Raw genomic sequence first — 16,025 nt, 5'->3', positions numbered from 1 at the left:
AGGGTGTATGTGTCTGCGGGGTGTGTATTGTGCATGTGCAGACTGTATCTAGGCAGTCTATTCGCTTCTGATGTTGTGGGCTATGCCTCAGGGCTCAAGGCGAATGATTCAACACAGTCAGTAATTCAAAGTATGTCAGATGCTCCAGAGAGTTCCTGTCTTTCTTTTTCTCGCTCTCTTTCTTTTTTTGACCCAGTTAATTTGGGGACTCTTGCATGAATGCACACGCATGTAGACGGGGGGGTCAAGAGCGGAACGGATGGACGATGAGATGGAAAGATATCATTGAAGAAGATGATCAGATAAGAATGCGGAAAGAATAAAGATCCGGGGGAAGAGAGGAGGGAGAAGCAGCTAAAGGGTAGGGCAGCATGGAAGGATGGCGAAATAATGCAGAGGGGGCAAGGCAGGCTGGAGTTAGTTGGATAGGCGAATGACGAAACGATGGGTGGTGTGATAGAGGCCAACCCCTGAGGTTTTTAAATCTTTAATCACCTTTAAAAACAGCTGTGTGAGGAGCTTGAAGTCAGTTTCTGCTTCGGAGGGCAGAGCATCCCTGCAGTGTCTGCAGTCATATTTTCTCTATACTATAATCCCAGCGTTGAAGTGCGAAATACAAGTGTGGGTAAACCATAAATTCTGCACAGTGGTGACAAAACAGAACTGCCTCTGTGTGTCTGCAAACAGACGTTACAGCCTATTTCCACCTACCAGGCCTTTTGCAGACATAGTGATTCTGCTTAAATCTTTTTATTAGAGAGTTTTGAGTAAATTTACACTGTATTTGGCAGCTAATCATTTCTTTGGGATGTGTGGGATGTTGCAGTATGGCGTTTTATTAGTCTTAAAAAATCTGGTGCGCGTATGAACATTATCGTGAGCTCAAAACCATGCACACAAAAGATCAGAAAGACTTCTCAGTCAGTCAGCGAGCATGTTCACCACGCCCTTGGCTACGCACTCGCAACTGCTCTAAACTGTAAGACAGTCATGCGCTCGTCTGGTTTTGAGACTTTGGAGGTGGGGAAAGTGACTGATTCTCCCCTTCCTCTCCGATTGGTCACTCGGAACACTCCAGTCCCCAGCTTGTCTCTGTAAAGGCACGTCAGTAGTGCGGCCGATGCCTCTGTAACATCGTAACACGTCCCCAAAGGAACGGACAGTATGAGGAAACTGATGTTTCCTTAAACATTAGAGCATATAAACCCTTTCAAGTAATAACCCAAATCAAAATGATGAACCTGAATATTAGCATAATTAGTCTCCTTTAAAGACAACAGAACAGATGTAGGATACAAAAATTAATAATTTTCAAGTAGATATTTACATTCTGGTTGACGAGGGGTGAATAAGAGTAATAATAATCATGGCCAGGGTCCTTTGTTGCATCTTTCTCTTGCTATCTCTCTAAGTTTCATGTTAAGCTTCAGTGTCACAATCCAAAAAGTTTTTAAAAACACCTTGTAGACGTCTTGTGAGTTTGGGGTTTGTTGTCATGCCTTTAACCACAACGTCAATGGTTTGGTTGGCAAAAAACATGAAAAAAAAAAAGATTTCTTGGATAAAAGGAATTTTAAGTAAAAGCATGAAGTACACCAGTATTGAAACAGCAGCAGTCGTGGCAATATAATCATTTAAATCAAATACTACATCAAGTATTTTGACAAACCACTGCCACTCATCATAAGCCCTGAAGCCCTGACTTCATCTCTGTGATGACCAAAAGATGCATAACTTTATTGGCCTTTCCCCCCCAAAAAATAACCTTTTGACAGTAGAAAACACATGTAAATAGTAAAAAGAATAATGCTCGAAAAGTGTCGGGGTCCTGCTATTTACTGCATGTCAGCTCCCTCTCACACTGTCATGAAAGACACTTGAACAGAAAACATTCACCTGTTTTACCGATGGGGAGGAAAAAAGATCCAGTCACCTGCCTCTCAGGGCTGAAATGTGATACTTTAAAGGTCTAAGCCTCTGCTGAGGTTACGTCGAGAGAATCATTACATCAGCCTGTGGTGTTCTTCTCCTTGTCTGACCTCTGATCTTCATGTGGAGAGGAAGAGAAAATACAGTTTTGCGCTTGGGATCATTTCTATTTGTTTGTTTGTTCTCAATCTGCAGACATCTACTGACATGAATTTGAGTTGAAATCAAATTATATTTAGTCAAAGGACTCGACAGTGATTTACAGCAAACAAACGGCACATGCGCAACACAAACTGATAAATCAACGATAGTAAAATCAAGAACGAGGCAAAGTTGACCACAAAGTGTTTTCATATGTTGCAAATCATTCTCATTACCAGGAAATGTTTTTTCAAAAGTATTATGATATTGGTACTTTTAGGCATCTACTTTTAGGCTCCATCACTGTCAAAAACAGTGCTCGTTCCTTGAGCGGACAAGAAGTTGGCAAAGGTCTTTATTCAGTTCAGAGAAGCTGACCTCATGATTAAATGTAAATGTAATATAATATGTAACAAAATACAGTCACTAATATGTCCCTTTAATTGTAAGTGTCAGGCCTGATTTCCTTTTCATCTCATTTATGTAATTTTGAATGCTACAGCAAAGTGCTGAGATTTATCTTGTTCCTTGAGAAACTGTACACAACTGAACCAATGACACGGCACCCTAAACACCACTAAGTTTGTCAGGGCAAAAAATTGAAATTGCTGAAAGTGCACAGGCTTTTAGGGTAAGCGGTGCTTTGAGCTCATTGATAAGGTCTACGGCACTTTAAAATAATAACGGTGAAAGTGTGCATCTACGATAATGTACATGCCTACAACTTTTTAAGTAAGAAACCTGTTATATGCAATTGAGCTTCAAAAGTGCAAAAAGCAGATATGTGTTTGTTTGGCATCAGAAATGTCTAAATGTACAACAGCTGTCAACAACTCGAGTCCGACTCATGGCCTTTAATTCCTCCTAAATGAAACCACTGAAGTGACAGATGGTGTTGTGCCATTTTGGACCATTTATCCCTCAAAGACTAATCTGGACACACGGCGGAGCAGAATTTTGTTCTTTCCTTTCGCTATGTCGTTGCACACAACCATAAACAGACACCAGGATGGAAGTTTGGGGTTCGTCAGACACACGCACAAAAAAACACACACACACTCAAACGGAAAAACAGAATGACTGTATAGCTTATATTTGAACTGATTAGGGCGTGAAATACACATACAAATAAATATATATATTTGAAAGACTACAGACAGTAATATGTAAACAAGGGCTCCCCTCCTCACAAAAACACATTTTCAAAGTCCCCGTAATTTTACTGTAGATTCGTAGGTCCCCACAACACTTGAGGAATACACGGGCCATACACACACACACACACACACACACACACACACACACACACACACATATTTTCAGGTTCCTCACATACTAATCGTAATCTCATTCCGCAGTCTTATGAAAGAATATTGAGTTAGATGCTCCAGTTGCTGCCGGGCTGCACCATTATAACCAAACATGGAGCGTCCAGATAACACCGCACACACACACACGTCACACAGACACACTGAAAAAGGGAGAAAAAATGCTCTCAATAATGATACTTCATATTCAATTCCATGCACGCGAGTTAAGTCAATTTGACAAGACGTGAGTCCCTAACAGTTTAGTTCGCACACAGGAAGTCGATCTCAAACAAAACAGTGTAAATTGTCGGTGAGCGAAGAAGTGAAAGATGAATAGATCAGAGGAAAAATCAAGAAGCGGGAGAGAAGAGCGGACTCTCCCAGGCAGCATTCCTCACCCATGACTGTATAAGGAGAAAAGAATCAGACACCATGAGACCTCGCTGACACACACGGACACACATCGCCCGCCCTCTCATGTTATTTCTATACTGCGAGTCAAGTACTTAGTGAGATAAGCTCAATCGGGCCTTTTTTTCCACGACAGCGCGCATGTGGATATGAAAGAGGCATTATGCTGTGTCAGTCGTCTCAAAACTTCACTCTGATATGTTGAAGGGCTCTACTCTCACTGTAAAAGACAGTTTCTGGTGTGATCGCAGTTTCCTGCAATCCTTTTTTTCATTTGCATTTCTAATTGCATAAGGCTTATACAACGCAGGTAGCTATTTCAGTTTTAAGCGTAGCCGTATATATAAAAACTTCAAATCCAATCCATCGGCTATATATCGCTTATGGTTTCCGGGGTTGCTGTGGCCTGGAGTCGATCCCAGCTGACGTTGGGCAGCGAGGCAAGTTGCCTGTCTATCACAGGGCTCGAAGTCCAAATTACATTTAATGTTATAGTGGTTCTAGCCAATGGATTGCGATTGGAAGGAGTGGATCAGAGATAAAAAACATATCGGCAACACATATAAAGTTACGGCCCAATGTTAAAGTTTTTAGTGCAGAGAGCGAGTGGAAATGTGAGAAGACAGATAGAGAGAGAGAGAGAGAGAGAGAGAGGGGTGAAGATGAGAGTTGCAGCCGAGCTGCTGTGGCTGGGAGTGGAACCGTGGCAGTTGTTCTTCTTCACCGTCTGGCCAAGGTCATGTCTCGCGTTACATTTTGTCGTGTTGGCCTCGCGGTTACATTTACAGTGGACATAAACTCAATGTCAGTACCAAGTGGCAACCCACCATGACGTCACCCATTGGTAATACTTGAATTCTCCAGTTTCGCATCTGGGCTGGCGCCATCTTTGTTTTTTTTGTATGCGGAAGTAACCGCGATCGGACAGAGCGTTGGGCCTGACTTAGAGCTCATCCGCCACACGTCCACCTACTGCTGCGGCCAATTCACCAATTGGGAAGTTCTAGCTGTCAATCACACATGCCCCAACACTCCAACGCGTACTGTGCTTTAGCTTCAGTTTTACTCTAAACGAGACCAACATTTTACATAAGTGGAGACTTGAATCTAGAGATTGAGACCATAAACCCCTCGGTAAAATGTTGACTGACGTTATAGATCAAGTGAGAAGTAGAGTCATTTTTCTCATAGACCTCTATAGAAACTTTTTTTGCAACCAGCAGAGTCGCCCCCTGGTGGTGAGAATATAGAATACTGGCTTCAGGCACATCCGCATTGGCTTTACTTTCCGCATCCAGGGACTATATTCGTTTTCATGTACAGTCTATGACCAACCCAGTATCTGCCATTGCCCCATTCATTGACTGGCTCATCATGAGCTGCAGAGAAAATGTGTAATGATTTGATTATATCTACTACATCTGAAAACGTAGTTTTCGTCTCGATTGCCTCTGATTGTCTTTCTTTTTGTCAAGCCATGCGTTTTGATGAGTGACGAATATGATTAGTCGAATTGCTTTACTTGGCTATCTTAATGCCCTGTTGCCGACTGGCCCCGCGTGCAGCTATAGCTGCACATAATGCAAACCTTTGTCAGTAAATCTCATCTATCTCATCTGTGCATTCAGTGATTCGGGAGGATGGATATTTCTGCCTAAAGACTTTTGCTCCACAAAGAGCGTGACTGTGTCCCAGCACTTGCCTTGAAAGGAATGATGGTAACATAAAGCCAAGAGGGTCTGCAGACCCCACTCTGGCCGAGTCACCCCCCTCCCGCTCCTCCTTCACTGTACACAACTCTTTGATGAATATGGAGGACTCCTCCTGGCCCCTGCTGGAACAGATCTATAGAGAGCTGGTAGATTGCCACAATCAGGATTCTGCTGCCGGAGAACCGTCTGGTGTGTGTTCCCGACTCCTCGCACTTTGAAATACTGTATGTGAACGGGTGAAGGGCTTTTAGCAACATATTTCACCCACAAAGGCTGAGAAGAACATTTGACTGAAAACAATCTCTCTGCTCTGTGCTCGAATCAATCGCACATCGCTGCGCGTGTGCTCACATCCAGCCACCATGATTCAAGTGTAACACTAGTTTATTTTGTTGCTCCAGCCACAAAGACACCGATGAGTCAGTTCTCTGACCTCTTCAGACCTCGTCTTTGCTCATCACAGATAAAACCACTCATAATAATATCATAGTTGTAATGGTAATGTTGTTCAAGCAACCGATGGGAAATGACAATTGATGGGAAAAAAGCAACGTCTGCACAAAACGATCTGAGCAGAAGAACTTTTCGATTCGATCATGTTGTAATCATCCCTTTTGACTGCAGTGACTGCTCTTCATAAAAAAAGTTACATAACCTTGAGAGCATTTGCACGAATGTATGACGGCGTATTAGGGCCATTGTAGAAAAAAACTTACATCCCGGATCCGGGGAGGGGGATAATAATTATTGATAATAACACAGAATTCCTGACATTAAAATCATAACAAAAACCATGACAATAGCCAGGTTGGTTTTTTTCTCGCAAATTTACAACTTTAATGACTGAAATTCATTTGTTTCTCGAAATATTACCCACCTCCCACGGCTCAGTTTTTTTTCTTCCTACAATGGCCTTAGTACGCCGTAGTACGAATGATTATGACTGAAAATGTATTTATAATTTATTTTTACCCTCAGGTTCATGTTCATGTTCATAAGGTTTAAACTTAAAGCTGTAAAATAAAACTTTATTGTCATTTTATTGCTCTTTCATCGATAAATGCGTTTTTGTGGTTCCGTTTTTTTTTTAAGCATGCACACCCACGCGGTCAGCTCAACTGGCTGTTTTGCTGAAGAGTTTAATTTTTATTTCCATAATGTGAATGACTGACTGCATCCGAGTAGCTACATTATGAATAAACCCTGAAGTTGAGGTCGAGACCCTATTTATGTTATTTAGGAGTGATGGCATCCACATGGAAACAGCTTGGCTTTGCTCCAGTGAATGCTGAAACTTCAGAAGAAGTCTCATCTGAACTGTCAGTGTAGGTATGTTGTAAAAAAACAGACGTTTGTCCGTACATGCATAATAAGTTTCTCTTTTCTAATCATTCTTCCTTTTATTCCATTTTTGCCTTTTTTCGTGACAGCAGACGGACAGAAAACGGCGAAAAAAAAAGCATCAAAAGTTTCCGTCAAACTCCAGATCTCCAGTCTCATTGTGCTCCTCGGATTGATGGGCCACAGGGACACGCCCCTTTTCCCCCTGAAAAACGCGCTGAACATCGAACACCGTGGCCGCATCTTGCCCTTTGTTCTTTGATACGGCAGCCAACAGATTCATCAGCTCCGGCGCCTGCGTTGTCCGGCTGCCACGGGGTTACATTACTGCATAGTCTTTGTATTTTATGTTATTTTTTTCTCCAACACTTGCACCATACCTGCAGTCCGTGCACCCAACACATCTAATACTCGGTCGGCCTTGACTCGGCCGGCTTGGTTCAAAACAGAAGTCTGCCAGTGACCAGTAAGGGAAAAATTTACCTTAAGTGATGTTGAACTTTTTTATTATTTGTATTTTTTCTTATTTGAGACAACAAAGCACAACCGAAATAGGTCCTACATTTTTATAAATAGCCAAAGTTTGGCTCAGGACTATGTTTTCATTTGCCCGTATTAGAACCTCCACTCCATCATTGCCTTTAACTGGAGCTGGGCTTCACACTTCTGATGGCCAAAACAGATACACGTCTGTGTGTGTGTGTGTTCGGCATGGTGAGACCCCATCCTCAACCTGCCCTGTCAAATAAAATCACTGTGTAGTCGTGTTTTATCTGCCGTGACACATCTTTTTCTTTGTTTTTCTATTATTTTTGTGTGTTTTTACTTTCGCTGTTCATCTTCACCTTTCCCCCTTGTACTCCTGCCTCATTCCTCTCTCTCTCTCTCTCTCTCTCTCTCTCTCTCTCTCTCTCTCTCCCTCTCCCAAGTCTCTCGCTTTCCTCTCCATCTCCGATCTGGGCGCGCTGTGCGCCGCTGGCGCGACATGTGGTATGCATTTTCGGGCCGTTTGTTTCGCCGGCACAATAAAGAGTGTTTACTACAAGGAAAACCAAGGAGAGGAGTCCTACTAAAGTTTATTGCGCTTTGTCTCAGATCCCAAGCCGGGTGGAGGAGTCGTATATGTTGTACTGTAATGAGGCCATGTCCCAGCCCGGTAAAGATAAATCAGGATTGAACATAATAGCGGAGGGGGGCAAGTTTGTCAGAGACAGGTTAAAGACGATAAGCTGCATCTCCAGGCGATCACCTGTCAAACAGTGTGGGTGGCGTTTTTTTATTGGATTATCCTTTGACTGGGAATTGTTTTTCTCTGGGTGGTCCTTTTTTTCTTTCGTGCTCAACCATGCTGCTGCTCATGCTAACGATCCAGTTGATTCCAGTCAATATATCCAATATACACATAGATTTTTAAAATTCCCAACAAAGCATGAAACAATAAAGCAAAATAAATGTCCTTTTTCAGCATCCCAATTGTACGCACATGTGTTTTTTCACCCCTAGGTACAAAGACTACAGGGAACCCCCCTGGTCCCCGGACGCCTACCAGTTCTCCAAGCAGTACTGGTGCGTCCTCGCTGCAAGACTGGCCTTCGTCATATTGTTCCAAGTACGTGAGCCCGCTGTTTATCGCCTATGATCTGCTGCTAATTTTCCGTCAGACGACGGAGAGAAATTGCACAATACGAAGCAAATGATAAGCAAATTGCACATGCCGCAGGCATCAGCGAGAGGTCTGGAGCAGGTGCACACATGTTCGTAGTTTTTATTTTTTATTTTTTTTCAGTTCATGAGTTACACTGCAATGTACAAGAAAGCCCACCATCTGCTTTGCATTTATACATTGCGTATGAGCCCATTTTATGGTTTTGGTAATACGGAACTGATTTGTTCAATAAAAAGACATATAAAGTGATTGTGTGTGCATGCAGTTGCGGGCCAGTCAGTTTTAATCAGGTGGATCATGCTTCACTTTCATTATGGTCAGGGACATTACCGAGCGGCTTCATTTGATGAGCGGCTCTTTTTTTGGCCTTCACCCCTTCCTGACATGTGCCCACCAAATGTCCGACAAGGGCAGAGCTGTCGGAGACGTTTTATCTTTCATTACTGCTAAAGACGGATCGCTTTTCAGCGTCAAAACACATGAACAGGTGTCAGGAAATTCTTTACCGTGTCTCTAGATCAGAGGCTCTTTTCGGACCGCGAAGCACAAGTTTCGAGGGGGGGTTGGCGGAGGGAGCAAAACAAGGGAAGGGTAGTGTGAAATCATACTCATAACTCAGTCAAACCTGAACGCCCAGAGCTGATAAATATTCTTTAAAATCAGCATGACTTACACCTTCCACGGGTGTCACTATCTGGTGTCCACTGTGAATACATGGCCATAAATCCACGTCAAAAATATCTGAAAAATTACGATCCTTACAGCTCCAGAAACTTCCACGAAGTTTTATCACATTTTTACATTTTCAATTGTCTCCGCACATCCATTGGTAATTTAAAAACTGTATTGTCTCATAACGGATGTAGCAATCTTTTAAAGGTGTACAACTCACTGAATCCATGATAAAGTTGGACTTCTGAACTGTGGTTCCAGCATGATTATCTCCAACATAAGAGAAAGACAGAATAATATTAACTGTTCCATGTTGTACAATCTTTTTTGTTTTTATTAAGGCTCAGAATTTCCCTTCAACATGGGTGCATTTGTGTTGAAAACCTGATTGCACCTACAAATTCTGCCGTAGATTCCTTGAAACTGCCACAAAAAAAAATGTTCTTCCACCTGTCACCCTTCTAAGCCATCTCTCTCCATCCATCCCTCTTCCCTCCTCCCCCCCTCTTCTCCTCCAGAACCTTGTGATGTTCCTCAGCCTCATGGTCGCCTGGGGGATCCCCGACGTCCCCAAAACCATCATGCAGCAGCTCAAACGGGAGAAGAAGCTCCTGGTCGACGTCTTCTTAAGGGAAGAGAAGGAGAAGTTCCAGCTCATCCAGAGCCTATTCGCCAAGGACACCACCCACCAACAGCCAGGCAGCAAAAGGCCCCATGCAGGACAGGGCTTCGCCGTCCCTGGCCGCTACAGTACTCTACCCCCAGGCCCCACGCAGGCCTCGTCCGGAGATGGAGGAGGAGGGCAGAGGGCAAGGTGTCGGGCCGCCAGCTTCAGCCAGGTCACCAGGAAGACTCTGCCGACGAATGAAAACGAGAATTCGAAACACACAGCGGTGTGACAACGCACACACACACACACACGTGGGGGGGTCCCTCAGCTGGGCCTCGGGACTGTGTTGCTCGGGGTGATTTGGTCTGTATACGTCTTTGCCTGTGTCTCTCGTGTCCTGGTGTGTGAGACGCAGTAGTGCCGTGATTGAAGACATCGCGGCCTCATTTTCAAAAACGTGACATTAGATTCATTGGCCTCAGTTTGGTCAGACGTGCAATGTGCACACGGGTCCAATGTTGTACTCCGATTTCGCTCCGACTGTTCGCCCAATAGTGTTCCCATTTTTACTTTTTGGTAAAAAATAAATAACTTAGTGAGGAACACTAGCTTCATAGCGTAGACAAGCAATAATAGCTGTATTAGGCTGAACAATGTAGTGTGACAGGAACCTGGGAGAGACAAGACAGATGTATGAACCGATGGACAGATTCAGTAATGAACTGGTGGATTGGTGGATGTTGTGGCTCAGACTTTTCTTGCTATATATGTGCTTATACTATTTATGTAATTTTGTTTGATAACAAAATTTGTAGCAGCTCCAACATTCCACATTTCCCCTTTTTTTCAATACTCGTTACTGAGAGCACACAAGCCTCATAGAAGAGAAAATACGTTTTTTGTTCTTTACACCATCAGCTGTCTTCGAGCTAATTTTTTTCCCTCCACAGAATTCAGGAATCACTTTGAATCGGTTCGCTGGTCATTGCCCAGCTCCTGCTCATTGTCTCCCGCCTCGACCTACATGTTGATGGATGGACGCACATGCCAACGTGGCACATCGTTGTGTGCCACTATTTCATTCCAGTCCGAGCTGCCGTTTTAGAATTAGATGGATTGCGGAGCATGTTTCCTGTTAGCCGTATGAATGGCTTTTTTTTTTTTTTTTACAGCTGTAGCTGCTTATTAGACACTTACACAATACCACTGAATGCAAAGCGAAAGCCACAAAGTGTGAATAGCAGAGAGCAAGACAGTATTTCAATTTTTTTTTTGTCACATCATAAGCATTCATTCAAAATAAAATACCTGTACCTACATGTATACCTGAACAGAAGAAGAGCTCACATTAGAAGTTATAATTGTGCAAATTCTGGCAGCCATATTGGGGGTTTGTCGATTATCAGCCCCATACACAGATTTCATCTTGGTTAGTTTCTGCTCCTCGCTTGATGTCACTCTTCGTCCTTGTTATTTCAACAAGTGCTGTTTGCTCCACATGATGCAAATATGGAGTTCTAGCATCTTCGACAGATGCGCAGCACTCCAATATCTACACAAGGTATTGGACCATTCAAATAACATTGGGAATCCCAATCAAAAATCCAGGCCCCCTTTGGGAATGCGAAATTAGATTGCTCTCTCTTGGCATAAGAATTAAATTAAACTTGAATTGAATTAAGTTTGGTAAGTCAAAACAAACACCAAGCATATATACTCTGTTCTGATTCCTTGGCTACCAATTAACTGATTTATTTCTGTTCAACTTCAAGCGTGGGTGTGTTGACAGATCTGATCCACTCTGCTGTCTTGTTGTTCAGATGAGACGTACACATTTTTTTTCTGGTTTTACACAGTGAGCGTCTTTCAATGGAACTGCTGTGCGCCGTCTCTGAACAGCATATCCAGTTCTATTTACGTTAGAGGGCCGGTAAGCGATTTTGGAGAAAGCTTGTCTCTCTCTGTCGTTTAGAGCACTGACACGTCCTCGAGCCGTAGCGTCATTTGCTTGCACGTTTAAGGTGTCGGGGAGTGATGTTTACAAACTGCACACCTGGTGTTGTGTAGTTCAGTCCGCACCATTTTTGTTTTGTTTTCAATTTACAGAGCCAGGGCCGAAAAAAACAGATCCCCCCCATATATAAAATGTATATGTATAAAATCGCTTACTGCCCCTTTAACATGCTGTGAACCCTCAGTGCTGTTTCAGAGGCCTTGTGACTGCTCTTGCATTTCTTATACAACATTGCATCTCCGTATAGTACTGCAGGACAGACTGTTAACTTTCAATGTATTCACGTGGACTCTAGACAAGGACATTGTGATCGGTGGTGTTTTACTGGATTTTGTCACTCAAGACAGGAAATGTTCACCCTCATCTGATTCTCACCGTACTTAAGCTGTTCAAGAAGTTCCTAAATACATGATTGTTGACGGATTGTGAAATAGTTTGTACATGTGTGATCTTTTTGCTTGTATCTCATTGGTCTGTTCTTTTCTATTTTCTACCTTGGCCTTTTTTTCCTTTTTCCCGGAGAGTTATAGTCCTTATAGTGAGTTTCCCGGCCAAAGGAAAAAAATAATACATTTACAAGGCTGAAGTGTCTGAGCTTCCTGGTACAGTATGTGGCACTGACCAATTAGCAGCACTGTATTCAGATGATCCCACGTGTACAAGCAAGGAGATGCATTTTAAATATATATGAAATCATCCCAGGTATCTGTTTTCTTCTTTAAGGCTTCTCTGCTTGTAGGCATTAATTTTCTATTGGCGTGACATGGAGAGAGTAAAGGAAAACTGTGAGGGGTTGGTTGGTGTTGTGGGAAGGATTTTTTTGGGGGGTAACCAGTAGATCAGGTGCGCTAAAAAGGTAGTTGGTCAAAAGAAAAGTTCCGTTGTTTCTCTCTGACTTTCTCCATCTCATCTTGTCAGGGCCGAGCAGGAAGCAGGGCCAAATGCAGAGGTGATGAAAAAAAGGATATTTAATAATAAAACAAAAACAGAGTCAAACCAAGGGTGTCCACGAGATGTAGCAAAAAACGATAATCCAAATACTGGCGCCAGGGGGAAAGCACAGAAACAGACTGGGGGAAGACGACCAGGAACAGACGTCTCAGGACAGACTGGGGAAAACACAACAGGCAGGAACAGACTGGGCCAGACAAGAAAAAACAGACGATCCAACACAGACAAAGGGAAGCACAGACACTAAATACACACAAGGAGGGCAGGGCAATTAGAACACAGGTGAGACACATTAGGAACAGGTGCAGGAGACACAGCAAAAACAAGACACAGGACAGGAAGTGAAACAACACAAGGAACTAATTCAAAATAAAACAGGAAATGAAAACACAAGCTCATGACAGAACCCCCCTCTTAAGGACCGAATTCCAGACGGTCCAAAAAAAAAAATCTACACAGAGCAGGGTGGGTGGAAGGGGGCCAGGACTGACTGAAAAAAAACTGTCACTGGGGAACTGGACAGGGGTTTTGCTGGGGGGTTTCAGCAGGCGTAGGCGCTCTGGGGGACGGCCCGGAGGCCGGGCATGCAGGCGTAGCAGTTCTGGGGGAAGGCCCGGAGGCTGGCCTTGCAGCCAGGCACAACAGTTCTGGGGGACGGCCAGGAGGCCTTGCAGGCCGGCACGACAGTTCTGGGGGACGGCCAGGAGGCCTGGCAGGCAGGCATAGCAGTTCCGGGGGACCACCGATGAGGGACGGATCGATCGGCCCACCGACTGGCGAGAAGGAGCAGAGTTCGGCTGGACCACCTACGAGCGACGCGTTGATCAGCCCTCCAACTGGCGATGTGGAGCAGGTGTTGGTCGGACCACCGACGAGGGACATGGAGCAGGCGCCGGTCGGACCACCAACGAGGGACACGCCGGTCGGCCCACCGAACGGGGACGTGGAGCAGGCCTTGGTCGGACCACCGCCGAGGGACGTGACGATCGGCCCACCGACTGGCGAGAAGGAGCAGAGTTCGGCTGGACCACCGACGAGCGACCCTCCGACTGCCAACGTGGAGCAGGCGTCGGTCGGACCACCGACGAGGGACGTGTCGATCGGCCCTCAGCCTGGCGACGTGGAGCAGGCCTTGGTCGGACCACCGACGGGGAACGTGTCGATCAGTCCATCGACTGGGAACGAGGAGGGTTCGGCTGAACCACCGACGAGTGACGCGTCGATCGGCCCACCGACTGGAGAGATGTAACAGGCATTGGCCGGACCAACGACGGGGAACGTGTCGATCGGTCCACTGACGAGGAGCAGACGTTGGTCGGACCACCGACGGGGATCATGTCGATCAGCCCACCGACTGGGGACGAGGAGGGTTAGGCAGGACCACCGACGAGTGACGTGTTGATCAGCCCACCGACTGGAGACATGTAACAGGCATTGGCCGGATCAACGATGGGGAATGTGTTGGTCGGTCCACTGACCGGGGACGAGGAGCAGACGTTGGTCGGACCACCGACGGGGAACATGTCGATCAGCCCACCGACTGGCGACTTGGAGTAGGCGTCGGTCGGACCACCGACGGAGAACGTGTCGATCGGCCCACCGACTGGAGACGTGGAGGAGGGCGGGGGCAAAGCAAGCAGCAGGGCTGCCGACATTGTTGGCCTGTTCTTAGCTCAAGCCGAATAATCCAAAAATCCCTGGAGTTCTCGTATCATGTCATAAAGCTCCTCAACTGAAACACCACTCTTTGCCCTACCAACTGAGGACGAGGAGGAGCAGACGTCGGCCGAACCAACGACGGGAAACGTGTCGATTGGTCCTCCGACTGACGGCGTGGAAACCGGCTGTACACACGGAACCATGATGCTAGCAGGCCTGACGCTAGACACCTGGGGTGCTGGCTGGATGCTAGCAGGCCTGATGCTAGCCAACTAGGGTGCTGGCTGGATGGCACACTGGGAGGCTGGCTGGATGCTAGCAGGCCTGATGCTAGCCAACTGGGGTTCTGGCTGGAAGGCACACTGGAAAACTGGGTGGGAGTCCGGAATATTCAAAAAGTCCTTGAGCCAGCCAGGCAACGAACTCCTCAACCAGGGCCTCGGGGAAACTTCCCTGCGTGCCATGCGCAGACACCCTTTCTTGTATTCCCATCCTAAGTCTCTTTTAAATTGTCCATGAATACAAGTAAGGGTGTAAATTAACTCACGAAGATCCAAATAAAAAAAAAATCACCTGCTGGGTCCATTTTGGGGTTGGATCGTTCTGTCAGGGCCGAGCAGGAAGCAGGACCCAATTGCAGAGGTGATGAAAAAGGATATTTAATAATAAAACAAAAACAGAGTCAAACCAAGGGTGTCCACGAGATGTAGCAAAAAACGATAATCCAAATACTGGAGCCAGGGGGAAAAGCACAGAAACAGACCGGGGAAAAATGCAGACACAGACCGGGGGAAGACGACCGGGAAGACAACAGGAACAGACGTCTCAGGACAGACTGGGGAAAACACAAAAGGCAGGAACAGACCGGGCCAGACAACAAGAAAAACAGACGATCCAACACAGACAAAGGGAAGCACAGAGACTAAATACACACAAGGAGGGCAGAGGCAATTAGAACACAGGTGAGACACATTAGGAACAGGTGCAGACAATCACAGGGGCAGGAGACACAGGAAAAACAAGACACCAGAAACTAGACACAGGACAGGAAGTGAAACAACACAAAGGAACTAATTCAAAATAAAACAGGAAATGAAAACACAAGATCATGACACATCTTTTCTACTGGTTATCCCACAGGGGAAAAAATACAAGGTGTCTGCCCACTAGCATTTACATTGAAAAAAACAAATAAAATGTATTTTTTGTAAAATATATTCTCTGATTAAGCCAGGAAGAAAGTAACATTTAAAGTTCCCTTGCAACTCATGAAAACTCAATATATTGTTCTCATCACAAGTTGGTGGAGACCAAACCAGTGTAAGTCGCCATGTTTGCTACGTCGTGTTGTGCTGCGTTCCTGTTCCAAGGCGACTCGGGAGGTTTCACCACCCCGACTTCCGGGGCCCAAAATTCCGAGGTATGATGGAACACAGCATTAAATATGGTTGTTGCACAAAACGATCCAGAATACGTTGCATTCGCATTGAATTTCCAGTGCTGCGGGAAACCGAAAATGGAATTAGCGTTGCGCCACCATAAAGTGTCCCCTGCCGGGTGCTCAGTTGGTTGCCGTTTGCAACTTTGCACTATGTAAAGTGCCTTGAGA

The 16,025-nt window shown here is 45.2% G+C and overlaps 1 protein-coding gene across 3 annotated transcripts in view; it reads left to right on the top strand.

Moving 5' to 3' along the window:
* Positions 1-12,504, top strand: part of ano2b (anoctamin 2b) — a 53,760-nt gene extending 41,256 nt beyond the window's left edge. For all 3 annotated transcript variants that reach the window (XM_047336509.1, XM_047336508.1, XM_047336510.1), the window contains 2 exons: positions 8,348-8,453; positions 9,701-12,504. In XM_047336509.1, coding sequence (XP_047192465.1) covers positions 8,348-8,453; positions 9,701-10,081 — 487 coding nt within the window. In that variant the 3' untranslated portion in view covers positions 10,082-12,504. The remainder of the gene's footprint in view (positions 1-8,347; positions 8,454-9,700) is intronic.
* Positions 12,505-16,025: the final 3,521 nt, after the last annotated feature.

This window comes from Scophthalmus maximus, chromosome 12 (assembly GCF_022379125.1).
Source record: "Scophthalmus maximus strain ysfricsl-2021 chromosome 12, ASM2237912v1, whole genome shotgun sequence".
NCBI lineage: Eukaryota > Metazoa > Chordata > Actinopteri > Pleuronectiformes > Scophthalmidae > Scophthalmus > Scophthalmus maximus.
The sequence above is the reverse complement of the archived record's forward strand: the minus strand, read 5'-3'. Positions and strand labels throughout refer to the sequence as shown.